We start from the raw sequence: 27106 nt of genomic DNA on the forward strand, positions 1-27106 counted from the left end.
TTAAAGTATAATGTAATTACATTTTTTACCATTCAAATTTTACGGTGCACGCTTATAGAACTCAACCAACGTGGTGAACAAGTAAACAAAAAACGTGACGTCAAGGCATAGAAAAGAAAGGGTATAAATGAGCGCAGTTAATACAGCGAAGACAACTAGAATTTAAAGAAAAACATGCGGCGTATATCTGAAAAACTAAGATACCTATTTCCATTCAAATTATTTCCATGATCATGTTAATACACAACTGTGTGTGGATTGTGCAACTGATTGGCGTAGTTCGGCTAGTTGGCAGCATCTGGCCGCAAAATGGCGGAAATATTGTCGTGGTAAATAAACATTAGAAAACGTAAATTAAATTTTAAGCATAACGTGGTGTTTTTTTAGGTCTTGTGGATGGAAATGCATAAATAAAGATTTTGTAATGAATATCTGCCCTAGTAAAGTCATGGCGTTCATATTTGCTATTGTATCTAATATTTCTGTATGACGGAATCGTACAAGTACGCCGTCGGTATGTTTAACCTCAACGTAAGTATACGAATCCTTAACCAATTTTCCTGAAGTTTTTAGCAAAAATTATGAACATTTTAATAATTGGCTCTACTAAATGGCAAGTTAAAGAAGACTAATTTATATTCGTTTGCCTTCGAAGCTTCGAAAATTTACGAATATTATTTTTTGAACGAATCGAATACGAATCCTAAAAATATTCGCTTCGGATTCGAAAATTTCGAAGCTTCGCACGTCCCTACCAAATAACACAGAATTACAAGTAAATACACCACACAGCACTGTAAAACAACTGACATCTCAATTAAAAATTAAAAATGTGAACTTTTAATGTTTCAAATTCATTGAATTACTAATGAAGCTTGTACAAAATGTCTGAAATAATTAATTTCATCTGTACTTATTGTATCACTTTGAAACAACGATTGCTTTTATGTTTTTTTCCAATGAAACTGTTTTAGGCAAACCTATTAAAAATTATTTTATTTTAAAAATGAAGCCTAACAACATTAGATTATTTTTGTAGAATATGTTAAGAATTAAGAAACCAAATTTGGACGTAGTTATGCAAAAAGGAACCAACATACAATTTTGTTATATTTTATTGGAAAATAAATTAAAATAGTACAAGGTTGATCGTACCGTCGTGGCTAACATTATATCAGTATTTCTACTGGACCATCAAAATTATACCCCGCATTATGTTATCAATACGAGAATTACAATTTATAATTAACTTTAACTTCAAAATATTCAGAATAGGTTTCATGTAGGCGTCTGCGAGCAGAAGATTTTCACTTCGAGTCGAGCGAGTTTGCTAAAATACTCGCGAGTATCGAGTCGAGTTCGAGTTTTTTTTTTAAGTTTATTGCACATAAATTTACTGTGATGGAGTAATAAAATGTGAGAACTTTTGAGAAAAATATGGAAATAAAAAAAGAAACCATTATCATTGTTAGCCTACTAAATAGATAGACCTACATTAGAGGTCTGCGAGCCTAAGAATTTTACTTTGAGCCAAGCTCGAGCGAGCCTACTTGAAAGTTCTCGAAGCTTGAGCTTTTGTGATACAGTTACACTTTTGGGAAATTATTTTTACCTTAAACTTAGTAGGTATAATGTTTGAATAAAGTATTAAAATGAAGTGGGCTTATTAATTTTGGGTAACTATTTACAGAGTGCTTTTATAATTTGCACTGCTAGGAAAAAAAACATGTTTTCCATTGAATCTAACCTGTTTCCATTGGTTCATTAGTAACTGATATCATCCAACTAACATAACCACAGTTTACAAGTACGTATATGTTTGTGTAAATGTAACATATCTTTGGAATAATTTCATCCTTGTCAATTTTTCTGGAGTCCTTACTGAGCTTCAACTAACTGAGCACCAAAAATCATGTTGTTTGCAGAAAAATAATTTGTTCTGCACGTCCAGGAGTTAAATTAGCTCTACGATTGGAGATGGTGTTTACAGCAGAAGAGAAGCGTCTCTCGCTGGCAACCTGTGTGGCTGGAATGCTTTAGTAAAATTCTTGGCAAATATGTAGAGTCGCGGTATATGCAGAAAAAAAATGCTAAAATTCCGAAAATACTTTTATTCTATGCTCTTTCACTTCCTCTTTTCAAATCAACCGGCGGAGATAAGAAATTCCAAATACTTTAGGAATATCGAATTTTTTAATTTTCATCACAATACCTGGGTATTCATGCGGCGATCAACATTGTTTCTGGTTTACGAGTATCTATTATGTTTCTTATTGGACAATTCTGTCATGTGACAGTTCCGTGATTGGCCAGTATTCAAATGAACCAATACGTGATTATTTATTTATTTATTTATTTATTAATGTTCTGTCGGAGGTATCGCGACGTAGGTGAACGGCTACATCATTTCCTTCTAATGGCAAAGGAAATGTACCCGCCTCCAACTTAGGTGGGTTTTTAACGTTTCTAATTTTAAAGTCTTATTTTTTATTTGGATATTGTTGCGCAAGTAATAAGTAACAAAAATATTTTACGTGAGTTGTTAATGTTCATCATTTGTCCGGGTTTGTTAGGTCAGGTCAGTTACATTATAAATACTTTAAAACTAAAGAACCATTGAAATTAATTCACATTTTTTTATGTCCGCTTAGTTTGAAAGTATTAATAAGGTAAATGACCTGACCTAATCGACCATTTTATTTATTACGCATTCACGAACACACGGCAAAATAACAAAAATGGCGTCGGTCTAATGGTTGTACAGGTGTTGTATTGCAAAATTAAAAAATTCTATATCTCCTAAAGTATTTGGAATTTCTTATCTCCGCCGGTTTTAATGAAAAGAGGAAGTGAAAGAGCATATAATAAAAGTAATTTCTGATTTTTAGAATTTTTTCCCCGCAAATACCACTACTCTAAATGTTCAAAATTAAAAAATTGGATATCTCCTAAAGTATTTGGAATTTCTTATCTCCGCCGGTTGATTTGAAAAGAGGAAGTGAAATAGCATAGAATAAAAGTATTTTCGGATTTTTAGCATTTTTTTTTCGCATATACCGTTACTCTACATATTTACCAAATTGTTTAACCTCAAAATTAGTGTCAAATATCTGTAACTTGTCATTAAGTTTAATCAATTTAAAGTAATAAAAATAGAAGCATTTTACTTAATTCAATTTACACTTGCAAAAAAAACTTACGCACAATAAATTTACATGGAAATTAAAGTCTTCTTCAATGTCCTGTAGTCTGAAATATGTTTACTCATGTCATCAAATGTAGAGCTGTACTGAAGAAGCCGATTTTGCCAATATTTAGTTGAATCGGCATTTCTGCCAACTTCCAATACTCTTGTTAATTTTCGGCCGATATTACTTAAAAACGAAAGAGACTGCCATAACCTAAAAATCCAAGTACCCTTTTCACTTTTCGTAGTAGTACTGCATTCTTTCAGATCACATTATTTCTTAGCAACATGTGCCAACCGTACATATCAAGATTTAACATCCTTTTTTTTCAATAATGTTCTTTAATTTTAATATGTCCTAAATAAATACATTACCATCACGGTAAATACACATCTCGGTTATTACGGCAACTATAGTGCAAATGTGGTAACTATCATGCTTCTGCAGTAGTTATGGTATCTACAAAGAATCTTTAGTTCTTTTTATGGTAATTATCTTAAGATAACTATTGGAATTGTACTGTAGTTATGGTACATCATCCATATTTCTTCGTAAGTTGTTGTTCATTTGTCTTTTCTTCATATTTATTTTTACGTGCGCCATTACTGGCAGGAACTTTCATAAAAATTTTAAACTGGACTTTATATCACACATTTAATGGCGTAAATGATGAGACCCCGGACAATTTAAACGCTTTTTACAGTAAAATGCGGGAAATGTTTCCGCATAAAGCGGGAAATACTTCCGCATAAAGCAGGAAAGTGATACATTAATGCTATGCGGAAAATTATAGAAGTAAAAAAAATTAATCACGGAAATTCGTAAATCCCGGGTACGTAAAAATGATGTGTTCATGTATACGGTCGATCATGTTACATTATAAAGTAAAGGATAATAGTGCTGTAAGACTTTTATTCCGATATAATGAGTCTTTTTTTTATAGGCACAGTGCAAGAAAAGCTCGCTCGAATTTCGAGTTGTTGAAAAGCCACGAGCTCGAGTTCGAGTATTACTAAAAAACTCGACTCGAAACTCGAATTTCGAGTACTCGCAGGTGTCTAGTTTCATGTGGGTTGGTTCCTTTTTGCATAACTACGTCCATTTATAAAAACTAAGAACAGCAACAGGAAACGGGAATCGAGCCGGCCCAAGCGGCGGCTACTCGCGCAGCAGCCGCTCGAGGGTCCGGGCGGCGACCGCCATGTTGGCCCGGCCCTGCGAGAGCGCGGCCACCCGCCCCATGAGCGCCTTGAACACCTGGGTCCTGCCCCCGCGGTACTGGGCCACCATCGCGGGGTTCTCCTCCAGCGCCCGGCGGCACACGGCCTCCACTCCGTCCGCGGACGCGATCTGCGCCCACCCCCGCCGCTCCACCATCTGCGACAAACAGTCCCCGGGCCGCCGCTTCTTCACGATGCGCACATACCGCTCAACCAAGTTTTCACATGGAAAAAGCTACATACAAATAAAAATTACACGTGTGCTTTTTAAGTCTTATAATTTAGTGACTGATGCTGAATACTGGTCATTATCATCTAAAAATTTATTTATTGTGAACATTTAGTAATAAAAATTTTGGTTTATAAACTTCTTCAAGTGCATTTAAGTGAGGTTTTTCCCCGTACGTATAATTTATTTGCGTTGTAAATTATTACATTATTATTTAATAAATAAAAATGATACATTAGAATAAACAACCAGCATATTTATTGATTTTCATTAGTGATTAATATTTATCTTTATTATTTTACTGAATTAAATAATTAAATTCATACACATTTATATTAATTATGAATACTGAGTATTTATTTGAATTTTAGTTAGATTGATTTTATACTTTACAAACTGTATTTATAATATCACTCCAGTCTTTTTATTATTTAATTTCTATTAATTATTTGCATGCAAAATTAAAGTTTTTTACATTGATTTAGTGCATTGTCACACATACTGTGAAATGGCAAATGCAAATAAAGAAATTTGGAGAGAGAAACAGGCCAGCTAGCCAGCTAAGTGAATGGTAGATGACAGCTTTCTTTTGTATTTCATAAAATTACTAAATAGGAAAATTATTAAAAAAAAAAAAAAAAAAAAAGTATTTGCATAGAATCATGCGTGACAGAACTTAAACGTATTGCTCATTACGTACAGTTAGAGATAAATTATTCACATTATCAATCACACTGTTCACATAAAAATGAATGATACCTATAAAATTAATTGCAAAAATCACTAATTCTTTTCCACACGAATAAATAAATTGCAGATAGTTTATATAAAATAAAAACGGTAGGATCAACCGTTAGTCGTTATGAAAACTGAGGAGTACAAAAACACAAGCAGAGACTTACAACTAGCATATAGCATGCTACGCTACGTATGTATCCCCCTCCTTTGCTATCTCCCCATTCGACCGCTAGTGCATGCGTTGGAGTGATGTCGCCGCTGAAGCACTCTCCTCGTCTACCGGTTCCCCCACCACTTACTTGACTATTCCCCTCATGCAATCAGAATTTTTGTAGCGCTCGAAAATTGTATCCCCTCAGTAAAGAAGTTTCACTTCAAAAATTTATCACGAGAATTTTAAATTTTGTTTATGAAAATGTCACGGGACTCTAATTACAGAGAGATGATGAAGGTGTCGTGATGTGAAAGGATCACTCACTAAACGGGGAAGGACGGAGGGTGGAAACAGAAGCAACCCAAGAAAATGGCTATACGACCAGGATTTATCTTAAAAAACAGTGAGACACAATATATTAAAGATGAGTCATTAAGTTTCTCAGTTGCAGTAGTAAATAAACAACTCCTGATTCTTCTAGACAAGAATTTATATTTTGTTTTTAGGTCAATTTGTTTTTAGAAATATGATTTTTCTGTATTATTGTTTATATTCTTTATGAATTCAGTTTATTCATAAAGATAGTATGTTATTGAACAAATGTGACACTAAATGTTTCACAATACTTATTTCACTAAAACAGGATCATTTCTACTGGTAGATTATGCAATTTACGAACATAATTTGTAATAAGCATGTCTACGACATAATTAATCGGTACAATAAAAGGCAAATATTTGTGTGTGAAAAATTTACAAACGTCATACTGTAAAAATAAGTTAGAAATAACCTTTCAAAAAAGTAAAAATTATTTTTTTTTCAATCTAATTTAGTACATACATTTTGGTAACAACTTTATGTTAAATAAATTACATTCAATGAATTTAATATATTAAAAGATTACATTTTTGATATTTTACATTCTCTTTTTTTTAATGCTGATTAATTTCATGATTTTGGTTGCATTTTGATGTTTAATGGTCAAAACTTACATTTCAGTGTTGTATGGTGTTCGGTGTTATTCGGTTTCATCTGAATTCACCATAACATCCTGTCCCCACTAACTCTCTAACCGGACGTCTGAATCAGTAACGATTGCAGGATATTCTAAATACTTGCTAGCACTGCATTTTCATTGACAAGAGTGACCCCAGCACGCCCAGTGAAACCTCCAAACAGAGTTCTCCCCGACACCCACTACTGACCGACTATAACCCAGGCCCACCTGGCTGGGAGTGAGAGGGCTGCCAACGACCACTTCCTCCAGGATCTTGCGCACTGTTGCCAAGTTGACCGACCCCGCCTGCAGCAGGTCCACCACCTCGCCCAGGGCCGCCGACGTGGCAGCACTGCAACAGCCATGCTGCTCCTTCTCAGGGACCATACGCTCGCAGGGACCACATTTCATGGTTTCATTTTAGGCTAATTTCATTCACAGGAGATCTCTGTGTCATTTTTTTTTATGAATTCACCATATTCAGTTTATTCATAAAGATAGCATATTATTCAACTATAATACGTCACGTAAACATTTCATACTTATTTCAACAAAAAAGTGTCATTTTGACATATTTATAATGCACTTTCACAATATAAGAATGTACAATTAAAATATATTAGCGAGTGTTGGCGTGTTCGAAAAATGTACCAATACCGTCATAAAAAAATGAGTTACTAATAATTATTCCAAGATCAAAAGAAAGTAGAATTTTTGCCATCTATTTACTAATTATATTTAGGTACAAACTTCCTGCTAAATAAAAAAAATTACTTTTCTATCTTAGCAAGTTATTTAAAAACTAGCTACTTATTTAACTAGCTAATTTAGCAAAGTATTTTTTTACAGCATGATTAGTTAATGTTACAGAATTAAAATTGTTTGTATTTAAGTCGTGCAAATAATTTTATTTCCCTCCAATAACATAAGAATGTTTGATTTTATTTTGAATTGTTATCAATGAAATGCTAGGTACATCTGCGTAGGAAAAAAAAAAATTGGTTGTCTGTAAAGTCGGTTTACGGACAATAGTTTAACGTGACGTCATAACAAAACATTGATGAAATGATTGATCCGGAAGAAAATGAAACATATTCGGCCTGAGACTGAGCCGTAATAGGTTTTTGCAACCAAACCATTTAGGCATTAAAAATATTATATTCTTTGAGGAAGAAATTTTTTTAAAATTTTTCTATCTTTTGTATGATAAAATCTACCTATGCATATCATTATGAATAAAATTGATTCATTATTATTGAATTATCACTATTTTGTATGGATACAAAGAAGGAGTGAAATGAAATCTACAATTTAATTAATAAATTTACTTTATTTGCATTCATTAATTCAAATATATTTATTACTTTTGAAATGTTGCGTGCGCCGTATTTATTTTTACAAGTACAAAAAACATTCGCAGCGGCCGGGATTCGAACCAACAACCTTTGGAATAGAAGGTGGCAACGCTGACAGCACGGCCACAAGGCCATACTTGGAAATAATAGTTTCAGATGTTATATACATGTTTATAAAAATTCTGTTCACGGTAGGGGAATAATATTATTTCGTTTTTACAACACAATTTTATAACAAATACGCATCCCAAATACACCAAACTTATTTATAATGTGTTACAATATTTTTTAAAACATTGTGCAAAAGATCCCGGGTGTAATTTGAATTATTATGTGTAACTGTAAAACACCATTGTTGGTTCAAAACGTACTTGAATATTCAACATTACTTTTAAATAACCGTACCGATTATGCTGAAAATTGGTGGACGATCGTTAAATTACATAATATTAATAATTCAAACGAAAATATGATTGAAAAGTCAAATCGATGGTTGTTCCAATCGAGTGGAAGAGAGATGCCACGCATGCGTACAATGAGCAAACAGGACACACCCGTAGTGGAACATCCGTAGTGGGACACTTTTTCGTGCGTGCAGACGGCGTTCATCTATTTATTAGACGTCACGTCAAAAATTTAATATAATTATGTAGTATATATTAAAATATTAAGTTTTTTGTCATTTGAGTTAAATTTTGATTAAAATGCTTATTATTTTTATGATTTTAGTATTTAGTTTCATTTTAGGGCTTTGTGATGTATTAACTTGTATTTTGGTGTTAATTCAGTTTGATCGCAATTCACTATAATTGTGTCCCTAACCCTAGAGCACAAAAGTTTTAAAGACATAATTGTGTATTTTTTTTCCAAATTCAAATACCAATTCTTACCTCTCATTTAGCGAAATATTGTTTTTATTTAATGCTGTCAAGAAATCCATTATAAGTAGATTTGCTGTGATGGTTGGATTTCTCTCAGATTTTTCTTCAGATATGGTGAGGAAATGTTTCAACAGTACATCTTCGTTCTGAAAATATAAGGAACACAAATATATTTCAATGAGCGTAAAAAAAAAACCTCATTGGTAATTTTATGGATGTCTACCACTTGTAAATATCAATAAAAATTTAGTTAAATATGATTTAATTAAAAATTGTTAAGACAAAGTTCTGAAACGTTTAAAATTTGTTGGTGCATATTTTTGCAAAGTACTTAAATTGACATTTCCCCCTAATAAACATTTATGTTATATTGAGTAGATGTCCACTACTAATTTCAAAGTAAATTTTAATTAAAGTACAGAAACAAACATGAAAATTTCACCTATAAACTTGCAAAATAAGGAAAAACTTAAGTGCTGCATTATGAGATGACAGGTCATCCAGACCTCAAGGTAAATTTTAAAAACCACACCCCAGCAATCAGTAAACCACAGAAAGACAGCAAAGAATAACTTTATTCCTACTATGTATGTTATATCATGAAAGGAATCATCGTAAAAATCCTTCATAGTATTAACAGCCTAACCATAAGATTATCAAAATATTAAGTACTCCAATCCCTCACTTAGTACGACTAATGTGTTTCTAAAAAATGTTCGTGTCATCCGTAATCGCGTATTCTGAAGCATTATTCTCCATAAATAGCAAGGCTAATTTTCTTTATGTGTTCCAAAATGTGTAAGGAAATAGACATTAAGTAATATAAATACGTAGAATAACACTCAACAATAAATATGTTACACCATTTATCTTTATAAGCCTACCATCAAACACTTTGTATGTCAAATACAACACCACGTAACAGGAGACAATTACGTACCATATTTTCTCGCATAATCGTCGCACATTTAATTCTAAAATAAAGTTTGAAAAGTAGGGGTGCGACGATTATGCGGGAAAAAAATTTTTGTTAGGTAAAGTTATTCAAAAAACAAAACCTGTTCATGGAAAGTACGTTTATTTTAAAAAAGGTGGAGTATACAAGAGCATGCAAAACAATTTATATTAATAATTCACTAAATAAAAACCTTTCTTCAACTTTAAATAGAAAAACCAAAACTCTAACGCCACTTGAATCTGACGTGAACTAACGTGTCACAGAACACACTTGCCACAAAAAAATGTGGGCTATCAAATGTAGTTAACTCGGCACTCGACAAAGAGCGCGCGTTGCATCCAATCGGCGAGATATCGATATTCGACTACGTGCGCACGCTCTATACGAGAAGCAACTTAACCAAACATGAATGATGCGCTGGCTACATTTTTATAAGCGGTACACCGGGAGCAACACGGACAATCAGATAAAGGAAATAACATTTAAAAACGTCTTTAAAAGAAAATTTAAACTTTAGACAACTTTGTATTTCCGTTAATTAAATAAATAAGTAGTAATGACCAAATTAAATTTTAGATTTATACTTTAAAATACATAGTTTTATACGGAAAAGATACCTGCCTCGGTACACCGCGGCGACGCAGACAATCTCATAAAAGAAATAACGTTTAAAAACGTCTTTAAAATAAAATTTACACGTCAAACAACAATGTATTTTTCCGTTAATTAAATAAGTAAGTGGTAATGACCGAATAAATATTAGATTTCTACTTTTAAATACATAGTTTTACACGGAAAATATATCTACACAAAGCGCTCGGCATCTACTAGCAGGGCAAAAACATAATGAGAGTTTACGCAAGAAGTTTTTTTATCCCATTTTTGACGGCCTAAAATATGGGTGCGACGATTATGCGATAAAAGAGAGTATCGTTAGTCGGCTGGTTGACTTGCCCGCCCGTGCGTGACACAACTCACATTGCGTAACATTCCGCGAACTTTCCAAACCATCCTTTACTGGCAGTGAAACTGATATTACTGTCCGTATACCTACATTTTAATTTTTCAAAAATTTAAGTGCTTATTCATGTATCACCACTTGGTTCCCATCAATCCTGTCAGACCCTTTTTTTTTCTTTGCACCATTCATTTAAAAACCTTTTCCATGTGAATCATCTGTTCATTTCTGTTCCAGTATCTAATGTCAAATATATTCCCGTTAGTACAACCAACAGCATCAGACTTACATAAACATTTGATAGAGTCCTTATTCCCCAAAATTGTACGCACAGTTGACTTGCTTAGAACTACAATGTGACCAACATAAGTGTGGCCTTCATGACACTCTGCACGCTGTAATAATTCTAGTTTTGTCTCGGATACTTGAACACTATACATTACGCTCTCACTTGGAAGCCCTGATTCCAATATGATTCCAAGTGCAGGTGCTTGCGCATGTACAGTTACCAGCAGATGTCGCTTGTGTTTGTGCGTGCAAGTTTCTTGCCACTGGCTAGACCGAAGTTCATCAGGATCTGATTTGTGGCCGGGCGACAACGGTACAGCCCGGCAGCATACGCGTGGACATAAAAACATTCGGTCCTTTACACTCCATAGCCGCAACTTAACTTGCCATATCCGATGTTTGTACAACAACAACAACCAATAGCTTAGTCAGACCTGCGTGCGCATCTCTTCCTCCCTCGTATGGCTAGCTGTATCCCACGGCACCGGGTTGAATCACACTTCGTGGCGTCGTGCTCGACTTTTTTTTTTGCCTGTGGCTACTTTGTGCTAACTGAACTTTAAGAAAGTGTTATTGAAGACCGGGGTGATAAAATTAACACCGTGCTTAATGAATTTGCGCAATCTGAAGGCGTGCTAAGTGAGGGATCGGTGTAGTGGAATCAGTATTGAAAAATTAAGAACAGTCCATTTCCGTTTCAATTAGAAGCAGCAGCTGGATGTAGCTTGGGCGAGCAGGGCCGCAACTAGGGGGGGAAGGGCGTGGGGGCAAGCGGGGCAAAGCTGTGGGGGTGCCAAAATCGCTTGCTTTGTAATTCCTACTACAACTGGTAACTGGATAAAAAGTTTTTGCATGGAAGTTACAGTAGCACAGAAACTGTTACATGTAGGTATAAAAAAATGCTTAAATAGCACCAATTTTTCCGTGGGAAAGCCCCCGGACATCCGCTTTATTGGTGTGGTACGTGCAAAAAAAGAGGGGGGGGGGGGGGCGCATAAATCTATTCATGCCCCGGGTGCCAGAGACTCTAGTTGCGGCCCTGTGGGCGAGGCTCACCACCAAGATGGCGGCGGTCTCGGCTGGTAGCCCGTGGAGCTCGCGCAGCCGGCGCCGGGTGTCGGCGGGCAGCTCTGGCAGCCGAGCCCTCAGCGCGGGCACGCTCAGCACGTGCTCGGGGTCAGGGCTGACAACCCTCTCCAGCTCCACCCGGAGGGGCGGCAGGTTCGGCTCGGGCATGAAGCGGTAGTCCTGTTCCGTCATCGACACGAGCAAGATTACACGGCGGATAACGATGAAAGCGAAATAATAGGGAAATTGAAGTTAATATACTGCCGAACACCACGAAATCGTGTTCAATACACTACATAACACCAAAATCCAAAGCTAATCACAAAATAAACAAAAATTTTCTTCAATTACCTCAATTTTTTAAATATTGAAATATAGAATTATTTTCATACATATATTTATGGTTTCATCAAAGGAAATAATAGTATTCTAAAGCTTACATTATAGAGGCCTACAGAGAACCATCACAAGCAAATGTCTAATTAAGTAGCCTATATAATGAGTTTGGACTTGTAACATTACATTGATTTTTTGATTCATATTAATGGTAATAAAAATTTGGCTTTAGACATTGCAGTTTAAAAAAAAAATTTAGTTGTACGTTTAATTATCATACTTGTATATTAATGATTGCATATAATAATTATATAGGTATATTAATTTTTCTTCGGTATTCTCGTTTAAACTACCTTGAAATTCAATACTCAAGCGGAGTCGCTGATCCGGCACGGCTGTGGTTTTATCGTCATTAAAAATTAAAACACATTTATGCTAATAATAACTAATATAATAATAAATCATATAACACCATAAAATCTTGGCTCTACAGACACATTCACTAAACATTTGTTGCATGCTGTCAAATGTAACGCAAGGTTTTTAATCGTGACCACAGCCGTTACGGATCAGTGACTCTGCTTGATTATTGAATTTCAAGGTAGTTTTAACGAGAATACCAAAGAAAAATTAATAATAAATTAAAACCATATCTAAAATAAGTGTATTAGGCTGCTCCGAAAAAAAAAACTACAGATAACCATTACTATTTAAAAATATATGATCTCTGCTAATGAGTTGCAAGTATGATTCAAATAACCTTCTTTAAGAAAAAATGTGTATGTGGAGTCCACACGCGACATAGTGAAACTTCTTGCTTATTAGGTATAGATAGAGACATTTCATTTGTACATTTTCATTCACATTATTCACATAAAAATGAGCGATACATATAAAGTTAATTGCACAAATTAACAACTCTTTTCCACATGAATAAATAAATTGTAGATACTTTAAATAAATAAAAATAAATATATATGGTGGCATCATTTGTTAGCCGTTACGAAAACTGATGAGTAGACAAATACAAGCAGTGTTATGAGAATTCCGTAGTGTCACTGCTGCATCATTTCTACCTCTCCCCTGCCGTCTCCTTTTCCGGCCATTACAACTAGCATACAGCATGCTACGCTGCGTAACTATCCCTCCTCCTTGCCGTCTTCCCATTCGACCGCTAGCACATGCGTTGGAGTGGCGTCGCCGCTGACACACTCTCCTCCTCCACCGGTTCCCTCACCACGTACCTAACTATTCCCCTCAGGCTATCTGAATTTTCGTAACGCTCGAAAATCGTAGCCCCTTCAGCAGTGAAAGTTCCACTTCGAAATCGTTAACATAAAAGTAACCTGCTAAAAGCAGAAACACCGTCAGGGGCAGATACAGGATTGACTTCTGGGAGGGGCACAAGAAGTGCTTCGATAAAATCAAGGGAACAATACTTATAACCGAGTCTTAGATATTAGATACAGACCGAGTTGTTTATAGTTATACATCCATCTCTGGTAGGTATTTAATAAAAAAAAAATAGCCTTAAAAATTACTTCCGAAGTCTTACATGTCTTATCCTTCGAGGAGTGGCATGTGTCTCCCTGGACCATACTGAAATGGAAACCTACAGAAACGATAAACGCTGAGCGAAATACAAATTCTGTGCAGCGTGGTAATGTGACTTTGTGGCCAACAGCTGTAATACTGCAAATATCTGAAGGTATAAAGTTGCAGCGAAGCACATGTCACCTGCAGCACTTCCTTGTCCCTGAGGGGCAGCGTCTGGCCGCTCGCCGCGTCCCACACGCGCGTCTCGTTGGTGACGCTGCCCCCCGCCTCCAGCACGGCCGCCTGCCGCTCCGCCTCAAACTGCACGGCGTGAGCCACCGCCCGCACGCTGCCGATGTTCTTGATCTCCGTGCGCACCCCCAGGGGGTCGCCGGGGCGGCGCACCGACACGTTGGCGTCCACTCGCAGGGCCCCCTCTGCCAACCACCACTCGCTCGCTCAGCACGTGGGCGCCGAGACTTCTCCCGGGATGTGACGTGACTCGTGTGGGGATCCCACTTAACGTTAACCAGAAACATGTGAGGTGTTTAGGGGCAGGGAGGGAGTCTGGCCGAATCTCACCCAATCTCACGTGGGCGGAAAAGGGGGGGGGTTTCCAGAAAATTTCATGTAATTTTTTTTTACACATAAAAAAAAAGTGTAAAATTGCGAAAAAACTGGTTAAAATAAGTAAAACATGTTTTTTGCACTAAAATATGGCTAAATCCTATCTAATAACATTCATCGCGGTTATGCGAACGCCACAAAGTCACTCTTGAGACCATATGAGTCCCCGTGGACTGAATTAGAATGAATATTCTTTTACGAATTTTAGTATTTTATTTGTTTGATTTTCTGACTGTGATTATAGACTATGTTCTGCCTTAAATAGTAGTCTTAACCAGTCATAAATAAAAATAATTAGGCAAATTGTTTTTTTTAAATAAATCCAACCCAATCACACATAGATTAACATGTTTACACTAAAAACAGCATTTTGAAAAATCTCAAATGTGATCAGCCAGGAAGGGGAGGGGGGGTCGTGCCAAATCTCACGACATATCACCAAGGGGAAAGAGGGTCGAAAAATCGCCAAAATCGCCTCACGTAATTAATAGACACCCTCTTTCCATGACTTGGCCTGCTCTCAGCATCAAGCACACTTTCCTGATTGATGGCGAAATGGGCTCTTAAGGCGTCCCACACACCTGTAGAATGCAATAAGGATTTTAATGCAAAGGATCCAATATTTTTTGTAAATATGGAGCTAATAAGTAAATGTTTTCATAATGAATTTATCAAAAAAAATATACATAAAAATTTGCATGAAAAATTCACATTTATCTGAGCCGATACTGTTCATCTACAACTTATTTCGATGTTATCTCAACACAAACACAATTACATAGTTTTAAGTTTTTAAAAATTCCAACATCCTTTATTTTAGTCTAGTCGGTAAAATTTATACATGCAAATTATTTATTTAAGTCAATTTAAATGAAATTGTTAATTAAAAAAATATATATTTACAGATTTTTTTTTGTTGTTGCATGGTTTATAAAATTAGTTATTAAAATATTTCCCAAGTCTTAATGCATGACAGGATTAAAATGTTTCAATTTTGTTGATTTCTGTCGGTTCCCTTTTACATTTTTCTGTTAGACCTATTTTAAGATACCTACGGGTAAAGGAAGGGGGGGGGGGGGGGGAAGCTAACACTAAATATAAATATGATATATAAAATGAAACAAGGACCATTTTTCCCCTGCAATAAAAATAAAAATATAAGCTTCAAGCACACAGCAATGAACACCCTGGGGTAGCAGATGGAAGCGTGCCAGGGCTGCCCCCCCGGGGCTCACCGTCCATGCGGCAGGAGCAGGTGCCCAGTCGCTGCAGGACCACCATGAGCTCCCGCACCAGGGCGGCCGCCTCCTCCCCGTCGGCCAGGTCCGGCCGGAACACCAGCTCCATGAGCGGCACGCCGGCGCGGTTCAGGTCCACCAGCGTCCTGCATCACCGTCACTGCCTCGCCGTCACCCAGGCACCCAGCTTCCCAACACTCCCAACAGAGTAGTTCAAGTGTCACTGAACATGATAACGTCTTATAAATCGATGAACGCCCGGCTGCACGCACGAAAAGGCATGACTCATCACGTTCCGCCTGAGTCGAGCGTGCAAGAACCGGCCAACCACCCGTGCGAGCAAATCTCCTATAATATCAAACCGGTTAAGGCGGGGCTTTTTAAAAGCAGCAATTTAAAAAAAATGTGATTCATCTGTCCAATTTCGTCGTTTCGAATTAACAGTTTATCGACATTAATTTGATTTCGGTTTATTTCTATAACAAGTTGTTCGTGATTATATTTAAACAAATTATTTAAATTAAATATGCAAAAAACTGTAAATAATTTTTTGAAAATTAAAAATTATGCAAATTTTTCATCAATGTTTTCTTATGACGTTATCACGTGAAATTATCATCCGTGAACAGACTTTACATACCACCCCTCTTTTTTTAAAAAAAAAAAAAAAAAAAAGGAGTGCCAACATTTTGACATATTGCAACATCAAAGAAACAAGTCATTAAAAAATCTGAGTGGTAACCATTAAATAATGTGGCACAGAAATGAAGATAAAAGTATATTGCAAGTACCTTTAAGTGCTTTCAAGAATCACTATCGGGAGTCTCATACCAGAATAGTATTTTGAAAACACCTGTTTTAAGTAGTTTTCATGGGAAAAACACTAGAATTTCGACCTTAAGGCGTCCGCCTACCTGGTCACACACACGGTGCGCAGAGCTTTAGGAAAAAAAACGTGATTTCAAAACTACTCGAGATATCCAAGTGGGGTCTGCTTACGAAAAGCATTTAAGAGTTCGCTGAGGGCCAAAAAGTACTTATGATTTTGGATCATGTTTTAAAACTGTATTTCTAGAAGAGTTAAAATGGCTAAAACCGCTTATTTTCAAAGTAATTTTTAGGCGTAAAACAACTAGTACAGATTCTTGAAAGCACTTAAGGGACCTTTATCTTCATTTCTCGGCCGTGTAATGTTACGGTCACCGCTCAGATCTCACAGTTGTCCTGTGACGACGAGAAGACTGCGCGCCAGCCCAGAGGAGACACCGCGCTAGAAGCACCAGCGAGCGTCGCGCTCATCATCCCGCCTCACCGACACACACACACCCCTGACGAGGCGGGCCCCTTAAAGGCTTTTTGAAAAGAGATGCCGTCAGATGCGGAGCGTGTGTGCTCACCTGCCGGCCTCCTCGTCATGCAGGGACTTGCCGCTGTCCTGCTCCAGCTGCAGCTGGTGGACGCGGCACGTCTTGTCGTAGCGCCGGCCGCGAGCGCCCGGGACGTGCACCGGGAACTGCAGCTGCCCCCCTGAGGCCAGCGGGGCCCTCTGCTGCGTGATCTGGTAGCCAGCCTGCGGCATGGCGCTTCCCGTCTCTCTCTCCCTCTCACACACACACACGTTCTTTCAACTGCACCACGTCACAGCTTAAACAACAATAATTGCACACACACACTCACACACGCATGCACACAAAACACACACACATGCCTCCACAAATATGCACAAACACACACAATCACACATGTGCATACACACAGAAGGGGGGAGAGGTGAGAGACAGATGTACATACACACATATACATTCTAGATCTTAATCTCCAGTCTTTCCGCACAATATTAATTAAATCAATCTGAATGCCCAGATTAAAAGGGTTATTTTAAACATCACTTATTTATATTATATTCTTAACAGAACATTTCCACCCGAGCGATGCCACAGAACCTCAGCTAGAATCTACGACCACGCGACCAAAGTCCGCAGCATTACTCACTCACGGGAAGGTCTGCGTAGAAGTAATGCTTCCTGTCGAACCCTGACACGGGGTTGACGCGGCACGACAGGGCGAGAGCCGTCAAGATGCCGGCTTCGACGCACCTCCTGTTGAGGACCTGCCGAGCAAACGAGCAAATGCACTCGACTGAGACTCGCGCTACGTTGGCAACGGGAGAGGGCACACAGTCACGAGAGCTCGTATACATCATTGGCTCCTCGCCTCCGTCCGACATTCCGCCTGTCAGCGCCACATAGCTGGTCAAGCAATTTTCAACATTTAAGACAAGTATTTGGACATACGCCATATCAGTTTCGCACGGTTTGTCATGGAAAAAAGGGGGGTTGTCTGTAAAGTCGGTTTACGGACGATAATTTTACGTGATAACGTCATAAGAAAACATTGATGAAAAATTGTATACTTTTTAATTTTCAAATATTATTTACAGTTTTTGAAAATTTAATTTAAATAATTTGTTTAAATATAATCACAAACAATTAGTTAAAAAGCCCGCCTTAACCTGTTTGATATTATAGAAGATTTTCTCGCACGGTGGTTGGTCGGTTCTTGCACGCTCGGCTCAGGCGGAACGGGACAATTTTTTGTGCATGCAGCCGGCGTTCATCGATTTATAAGACATTATTACGTCAAAAATTAAAAAAATTAAAACATAAACCCATAGAGTATAAGCCTTAATCAGCTAATGTCAAACATGTGGACCCAACGATGAAACTAAACAGGTATTATAGACAACACAAAACGACGACAGACACAGACGAACACATTCAAACTGTCAGACAACAGTCTGTTTGTGCCTGATGGCGAGAACAGATGCCTGTTCGCGAAACGTTGAAATTGTTTTCGTCATAGGAAACCTACTATGTTTGTGCTGTCGTCATTATTTTGTCCACAATACCTGTTTATTTTCATCATTGTTCTTGTATGTTTGCTGTGTTGTCCAGGTTTATTGTCTGTCTGCATTTACTGTTCTTGTTGAAACTGTACGTCATTGTTAACCCACTGCGTTCGTCTATGCTGTTATTTTTTCGTGACTTAATTTTTAAACAGAATTATTGTGCTGTCTGATAATTTAAGTATTTTTTATTTAAAATTTTTATTTATTATTTTGCATTCTTGATTTTTCCCAAAACAATGAGTACAAAACTGCAATGGCGTATGTCCAAAGAATTGTATTAAATCAAAATACCCCACTGCACGAATCATTTAAAATATGCTTCATTCATCTGCAAAAAAATTTTTCCAAATCTGTTTAGCCTACACTCCATGTTTTTTTCTCTTAGGGATTTAATTTGATGTTTTCTATAAGTCGTGCTCCATATGTAAAGTATTAGCAAATCATCAAGAAAATTCAGCGCGATGACTGGATTGTTTTGACAAGAGCGTGACAGCCACAATGTTACCAAGCAAATGAGATGCAAGCGTCTCAAACAATTGCATTTCTAATATTTACGGTATATTAACTTGCATTTTGGTGTTATATTGTTATATTGCATTGATATGCTTTGGAGTGTTATTTTGGTTTGATTGAAATTCACTATAGAATCTTATTCCTACCGATCAGTTAGAAAAAATTGTAGTGTTAAAAAGTTGTAAATTAATTATAATTGCTCAAAGTGAGATAGGTGTTAGTCACATAATTAATCTACACACAGCAAAGCTTAACACTTTGAGGTTCTCATATGTGATATGCAAGCAGACTTTTGATTAACAAACACCACTCCATATGCTATTCAGGTAGCAACTGTTATTTCTCTTAAATACATTGGCTAACAATACATGCCTCTTCTGACTATTCAGAAATGTATTTTGTAAAAAATTACTGAATGAACACATTTAAAACTTTATAACCACGTGAAATACTTACATTCACAAATGAATATGTTAAAAACTTAAACAAATTAATATTATTCTAAAATTTATCCTTTAGCCACATTATAAAGGGATCATAATTTTTAAGTCATGAAAGTGTTAAAGGCGAGGTAAAGTATTAATTTTAGGGGAAAACTATAACAATTATCCCCGTTTTAAAAACCTAACTATAATTCTGTTTAACAAGATTGTACTATCGTTTTTGAGATTATACTTCTTTAGGAGAATTAATGGTGGAACTTTAGTATGCACCAGAAATGCAATGAAATAAGTGCGTATTACACAATGGAAATCTGACATGTTGAAAGTCTAATGCATGCAGAAACTACCATAGCCATAAGCCGAAGTCGTCAAAATGGTGGACAGATTGGGGATGTGCTAAGCGTATTGGTGTGCCAAAGTAAACTTTACAGTAGTGAAACTATCCTGGAATACATTTTGTAAACTTGAATAGTCATAACAAAATGCAACTTTGAAAATACCTATAATTTATTAGCCATGAAAATTGTGTTGGCACGAACATGGAGTCAAAGATATTAAAACAATGAGTTGGTTCTCTAAGGCAATACGAACGTAGCACTATCTTTTAAGTACTTTCCCAACTAAATGTTGCAGTCCAATAGATCATCGCTAGGACTTGATTTTCGACAAATAATTACATTAAAATATATATTTATCATGCTCGGCATGAATATAAAATTACTTAAACAGTTCTCGAGATCAATTTTTAAAGTAACTTGAAAAAATTGTTTTGTACGAAAGCCTTCAAGTGACAAGTGTGTGTTTCACAGTAATAAAATCTGACAGTTAACTAATTTTATTAGGTATTTGTCAAAACCAGAGCCATCAAGAGAATGTAAGGGCACAGGGGGAAATAATTTTGTTGGGCACCCTCCCTATTACTTAACGTACAACTTTTCAAACACTTATATATAAAAAAAAAAAAAAAAAAGTTACAATGGCCATAACTGTAAATGTGATCTGGAAGAACTGTATAACTTATAAGGTTTTCAATGAATTTTTATTAGCAATAGAACTGTAATATTTGTACTACTGTTGTGTAAATAAGTGAGGTTCTATTTAAAATTCTTTAAATTGCTGTGTTAAGGCCTCCGCCTACCCGGGCACACACAAGGTGAGCAGAGCTTCAGGAAAAAACAACGCGATTTCAAAACTACTCAAGATATCCGAGTGGGGTCTGCTTACGAAAAGCATTTGAGAGTTCTTTGAGGGCCGAAAAGTACTTTTGATTTCGGATTAAGTTAATAAACTGTATTTTTATAAGAGTTAAAATGGCTAAAACGCATGTTTTCAGAGTAATTTTATAGGCGTAAAACAACCGGTACGGATTTTTGAAAGCACTCAAGGGACTTGAATTACACCTTTATCTTTATTTTTCCGCAATATAATGTTACGGTCACCGCTGAAATTTTACAGTTATCCTGTGCACGACGAGAAGACTGCGCGCCAGCTCAGAGGAGACACCGTGCTAGAAGCACCAGCGAGCGTCGCGCTTATAGTCCCTCCTCACCGACACACACACACCCCTGATGAGACGGGCCCCTTAAGTGTCTTATACCTCCATGGTTCAGAAATACAGAACACCTTCTGAAAACCCAAATTCAGTGTCCTTTCCAACTAGGCCCGGTCAAGCTTCGGTGGAAACGGCGAGCGAGGGAGACGGAGGCCGGGACCATGGCTCACCGGGAGGGTGCCCGGGACGGCGGCGTCGAACAAGGCCACGCTCTGGTTCGCGGGGCCGCCGAACTGGGCCGACGCCCCCGAGAACAGCTTCGACGAGGACGTGATCTGCGCGTGGACCTCCAGCCCCACCACGCTCTGCCACTCCGACCTGCGGGCAAGGAGCACGCACGTGGTGTGTGAGGAGTCCACGCGTGGACAGAAGTAGAACTTCTCGCCTATTACACTATTAGGTATAGGAAACACGGCGAGAACAGATGCCAGTTCGCGAAACGCAATTGGTTTGGTCATAGGATACCTACCTACATTCGTCTGTGCTGTCGTCTCTTTTTTTTTGTCCACAATGCCTGTTTATTTTCACCATTGTTCTCGTATGTTTGCTGTGTTGTCCGCAGGTTTTGTCGTCTGTCTGTATTTACTGTTCTTGTTGAAACTGTAAGTCATTGTTGACCCCACTGTGTTCTTCTGTGCTGTTATTTTTCATGACTAAATTTCTTAACAGAATTCTTGGGCGGTCTGATATTTTGTATCAGACCGCCCAAGAATCGATAAGATACTCTCTTTAGCTGAGGTTGCAGATCAAAATAAAATTATATGCAAGTAAGCAAGAGCTGAATTATGCTATTGCATAAGTATGTAAGTGTGAAAGTATGCAATTATGCTGCATTATAACCTATTCATTCCCCTCATGCGATCGGAATTTTCTTAACGCTGGAAAGTAAAGAAGTAAAGCAAAGAAGTTTAACTTCAAAAAAAGATTGTCTTCTCTTGCATTGTTGGACTACAAAGTTAAAAAATAAAGGTTTTAAAAAAAATTTGGTCTTCCCCAAATCCTACTTTTTTTCACTAATGCACAATGTTACTCCATCACAATTGTGACCCGTTTATGTTCAAGAGACTACCTAGCTATAAAGTTTTCTAAGTTATAAATTTTCAATGACCTTCACGTCCTCATATTATGTCTCAATATCCCTTGCAGGCCAAAACAGTATAGACCTAAATGGAAGAGACAAAATTTTAGGGTTTTATTTTTGGTCCAATTTCATTTTTAAAACAGAGGATTTCTGTGTTATTGATTTTATTTTTATAAAAGCTGTTATGATACACTTACTCCACCAAAATAATAGTAAAATTAATATGCTGCATTTTTATGATAAAATAATTTGTAATAAATTAGTCTAAAAGACACATTTAGAATAACGAAAATAAATGAGCAAATATTTTTAGTTAAAAAGTGATTCAATAAGAGATACACAGTAAAAAATAATTTTAATTAATTTTTCTGATCCATGCACTTAGGTACAATTTTTTTTTGTCCAGAAATAACTAAATTCCTTGAATTTCAACATATATTTTTTTTTACAATTTGAATTATTTTTGGTTTAACGCTACTCGCAGCCAATAATATTAATCAAATAACAATTTGGATAGTGACAGTCGAAATAGTAATTTAATTTAGACACTGTCTCACTACCAGACACTTGCTGTTAAAGGTATGATCACCTCTCACCATCAGACGATAAATAAATTTACAAGTTGCCACGACTCGCCTTAAACGACTAGCTGGGACACTTGCCGAACTACAAATATCGATGTTTCTCTTCAAGCGCCAGGAAGCATACATACCATAGCTGAAATCCCTGTTCATTACCTAAATCAGAGTGCTCTTGAGCAGACACGGGAGGGGTGGTAGGGGAAAGAAAGGGGGGAGAACAAGGTAAGGAGTAGTGAGAGAGGGGAAAAGGCACAAAGATGAGGCGTAGCAACGTCTCAAGTGAATGTTGAACAGTTCACATCAATGTACTTTTTTGCACTGTTTTGGATGAATGAAAAATATTCATACATTAACCCGCCAAAACTGTGCGGACACTATTTATAATTTGCTTGTTGAAAATGTTTTGTGATAACTGACAAGAACAACAAATTTATATTTTCTGGGTTCTTTTTCAGCAGAACTAATAATTTCAGTCATGCAGTCTGGCAGCTCATTTAGAAAGTAAATTAACCAAATAAATATTAATTTTTCATCATGCTTACTTTGGTATTGTTCAACTGATCTTTTTAAAAAGTTAAATCAACCAACAAAATGATTTATTCTGGCATATACAGTTAATACTTTTGTTGTAGCATTACTAACAATTTTAACATAAAAATTTTTTTCTCAGATAATTTACCTTCTTTTTAAAAAAAAATCAAGTTAACACCACAGTTTTTTCAACAGAATTTTGGCAGACATGCAAATAAATATATTTCATCCGTTGCCACACACCAAAATAAAATCATAGTTTCACCAATACAGAGGGACATTAGCAAACATGTGATATGAATGCCTTGATTTTTCCAAGCTTGAGAAAAAAAAATTTCCATCAATTTATATAAGTCGCCAAAAACTACCAAAAAATCACAGCTTGAATTCATACCACACTTAACGATCGCAACAGGCAACTATATATTATTTTATCGCACTACTGTAGATAGCACTGAAGCGGTTGATGTGCAGGCAAAAATGAATGGAAGTAAAATATTTTGTATCAGATACAACGGTAAAATTCTTACGTCACTGCTTTTCCATAAATTAATAATAAAATACTAAAACTACTCTTTTGAATACTACAGGCGTTCCTCTAATTACCCTGAAACACAGTTTCTAAATGCCTAATGGTTCTGAGAACATACTGTTTGTAGTTCACATTAGATAGCCTATGCTGTGAAGCGGCCACCTCCCGCCATGTTGTGCTTTAATTGTGTAGCTGATCCTGTGGTTTTACATTTGTTAGAAGAAGTTTATTTTGCATTTGGATATTATGATGCAATGGAACGTGAATAATAAATTTAAAAAAAAAACACGATTCCCTACTGTGCATCCAAACCCAAACATCAACCCTTGACACAGATTTTTTTAGCAGTATGGAGGGGCGAAGTGCTGAATTGTTACGTGCAATTGCACGTAACCCCTGACATATAAAATGAATTGTCATTACGTGTATCAAACATAATTATTCCTTTTTGTGTGTCAGGTTACGTGCTATCACATGTCACAAGTCAGCACTAAAAAAAATCCCTGCAAAGGGTTGACGCTTGGGTTTGGTTGCACAGTAGGACAAACATAATTTTTTACGTTTCTTTGAGCCACTATATCCAAATACCTATAAGGAAAACCACAGGATCGACAACACAATTAGGTAAATATTTACAATCGCGGTAGATGCCAAAAAAAATGCTAAAAATCCGAAAATACTTTTATTCTATGCTCTTTCACTTCCTCTTTTCAAATCAACCGGCGGAGATAAGAAATTCCAAATACTTTAGGAGATATCAAATTTTTTAATTTCATGATATGTAGAGTCGCGGTAGATGCCAAAAAAAATGTAAAAAAATCCTAAAATACCTTTATCATATGCTCTTCAACTTCCTCTTTTCATTAAAAGCGGCGGAGATAAGAAATTCCAAATAATTTAGGAGATATCGAATTTTTTAATTTTGCAATACAAGACCTGTGGAACCATTCGAGCGGCGCCATTTTTGTTATTTTGCCGTGTGTTCGTGAATACGTGAATCGTGAATGCGTAATTAATAAAATGGTTGATTAGGTCAGGTCAGTTACATTATTAATACTTTCAAACTTAGCCGACATTAAAAAATTTTTTGTGAATTAATTTTAATGGATGTTTAGTTTTAAAATATTTATAATGTAACTGACCTGACCAAACAAACCCGGACAGAGGGTGAACAGTAAACTAAAATGGTCGATTAGGTCAGGTCAGTTACATTATAAATACTTTAAAACTAAGGTGATATTAAAAATAATGTGAATTAATTTTAATTATTCTTTAGTTTTAAATTATTTATAATGTAACTGACCTTACCTAACAAACCCGTAACAAAGGATGTACAGTAACAACTCACGTAAATTTTTTTGTTACTTATTACTTGCGCAACAATATCAAAATAACAAATAAGACTTTAAAATTATAAACGTTAAAAACTCACGTAAGTTGGAGGCGGTAATTAAACACCGTTTTAAACAATAATTGAACTAAATAATCACGTATTAGTTCATTTGAATTCTGGCCTATCACGAACAATCACGTGACATCATTATCCAATAAAAAAATAGATACTCGTACGTAAACAAGAAACAATGGTACACGCACGCCACAGGAATGCGCTGGTTTTGTGCTGAAATTTAAAAATTCAATATCTCCTAAAGTATTTGGAATTTCTAATCTCCGCCGCTTTTAATGAAAAGAGGAAGTTGAAGAGCATATAATAAAGGTATTTTCAGATGTTTAGCATTTTTTTTTGGCATATACCGCGACTCTACATATGATGAAATTAAAAAATTCGATATCTCCTAAAGTATTTGGAATTTCTTACCTCCGCCGGTTGTTTTGAAAAGAGGAAGTGAAAGGGCACAGAATAAAAGTATTTTCAGATTTCTAGCATTTTTTTTGGCATCTACCGCGATTGTAAATATTTACCCACAATTAAAGCACATAGTTATGGCCGCATTACTGCATAGGCTATCTAATGTGACCTATAAAAAGTAAGATCTCAGAAACCAGTACGAATTTCAGTAAAAAATTCCTTGACTCTTCCCTGTTGCTGAATTTCCCGCTTTTCATTTTGCGAGCCACCTGAACACATGTGAAAGATGTAAAATATTATTTTGTTGCTTTTTTAACAGGAGTGCAAACAAATTCGTACTTAGTTATTAAAGGCTTCCTGTCTGTAGATAGCCCTCGGCTATAAATCAAATATTTCCGTTTATAGCACAACCTATGCCAATTACATTGTTTTCTTGGGGAAGTAAAGAAGCCTAGAATCATTATTCTGGAATTCATTAAATAGTCAGTATGACCCATTGATATAATAACTTATTTCATAGCTTTGAAAAAAGTCTTAAAACTCAAACATTTACAATTATTACAGAGTAATTTCGAAATTCAAGAACACAACAGGCAAATAAAAGTAAATAAACAATCACATGCAGTTATCTCATAGAGAACACTCGAAGCAAAGCTCGAAGCAAGACGATTTCATTACATAGAAGATGATATGAAATATTCGTCAATATACTGTGAGAAGAATGTGCTGTGTAAACTTTAATTTATATTAAAATATAATTTTAAAAAACTATTTTTATTAATTTATTAACTTTACGTAAATATTTATTAGTTAACCAATTTCAAAGCATTTTTAAATTACTTTAATTTATTTTTAAGAAAACGTTACATAAATAACCTATTAGCCAAAAGGTTTATGTCACTTTAAAACACCGTGGAAAAAATAAAGGCATTTATTGTTATTGATTAACAAAATGCCTATTTTTTAAAATGTGAAATGCTGGCTACTCTTAAAAATTAATGTAAACTAAAATAGTTTTCTAAAATTTCCGGTAGAAGCTACGGTCAATTCCGGAACACATCAAAGTATTTCTGATTATAATTACAGAATACGTCTCTTATAAATAAATCTGGAAACTATAGACGTTCTATATTGTGTTTACTGAAATTTAAAAATTAATTATTTTTTGAAATTTTAAATATTAAGTTTTCGCGCTAAATTAAGAAGGCCGCCGGCCATTGTAACGTAATCATATTTGAATTTGAAACGTTGTAACTACCCGCCACTATTATATTCTAATTTTGCGTTATCCCGTAGAACATTGTCTAAGATTAACATTTTTTGGTGCAGAATGTCAGCGCGGAAAATGTGCAAAGTCACTCCTAAAAGGTCCACGAAAACTAGT

The 27106-nt window shown here is 36.1% G+C and overlaps 1 protein-coding gene across 2 annotated transcripts; it reads right to left on the minus strand.

The window, feature by feature from the left end:
- Positions 1-1364: 1364 nt before the first annotated feature.
- LOC134538858 (glutamyl-tRNA(Gln) amidotransferase subunit B, mitochondrial) lies at positions 1365-26357 on the minus strand. 2 transcript variants are annotated; one of them, XM_063380421.1, is made up of 10 exons: positions 26062-26357; positions 21358-21505; positions 17768-17881; positions 17169-17341; positions 15769-15917; positions 14108-14343; positions 12023-12214; positions 8772-8908; positions 6755-6878; positions 1365-4565 (listed from the first exon to the last, which is right to left on the minus strand). In XM_063380421.1, exons 1-10 carry the CDS (start codon positions 26217-26219, stop codon positions 4347-4349), a joined length of 1650 nt encoding a protein of 549 aa, XP_063236491.1. In that variant the 5' UTR covers positions 26220-26357; the 3' UTR covers positions 1365-4346. The 2 variants fall into 2 exon arrangements, with proteins under 2 accessions (XP_063236491.1, XP_063236493.1); XM_063380423.1 differs by lacking the exon at positions 26062-26357 and adding an exon at positions 21657-22498.
- Between the last annotated feature and the right edge of the window lie 749 nt (positions 26358-27106).

Source organism: Bacillus rossius, chromosome 14, assembly GCF_032445375.1.
Source record: "Bacillus rossius redtenbacheri isolate Brsri chromosome 14, Brsri_v3, whole genome shotgun sequence".
Classification (NCBI taxonomy): Eukaryota; Metazoa; Arthropoda; class Insecta; order Phasmatodea; family Bacillidae; genus Bacillus; species Bacillus rossius.

Coding starts and splice junctions, on each gene's coding strand:
- LOC134538858 (XM_063380421.1), bottom strand. CDS start 26,219: ATGGGTCATACTGACTATTTAATGAATTCCAGAATAATGATTCTAGGC. Junction 17,882..21,357: donor CCGTCCCGGGCACCCTCCCG/GTGAGCCATGGT, acceptor TTTGCTCGGCAG/GTCCTCAACAGGAGGTGCGT. Junction 14,344..15,768: donor CTGCTCCTGCCGCATGGACG/GTGAGCCCCGGG, acceptor GGTGGTTGGCAG/AGGGGGCCCTGCGAGTGGAC.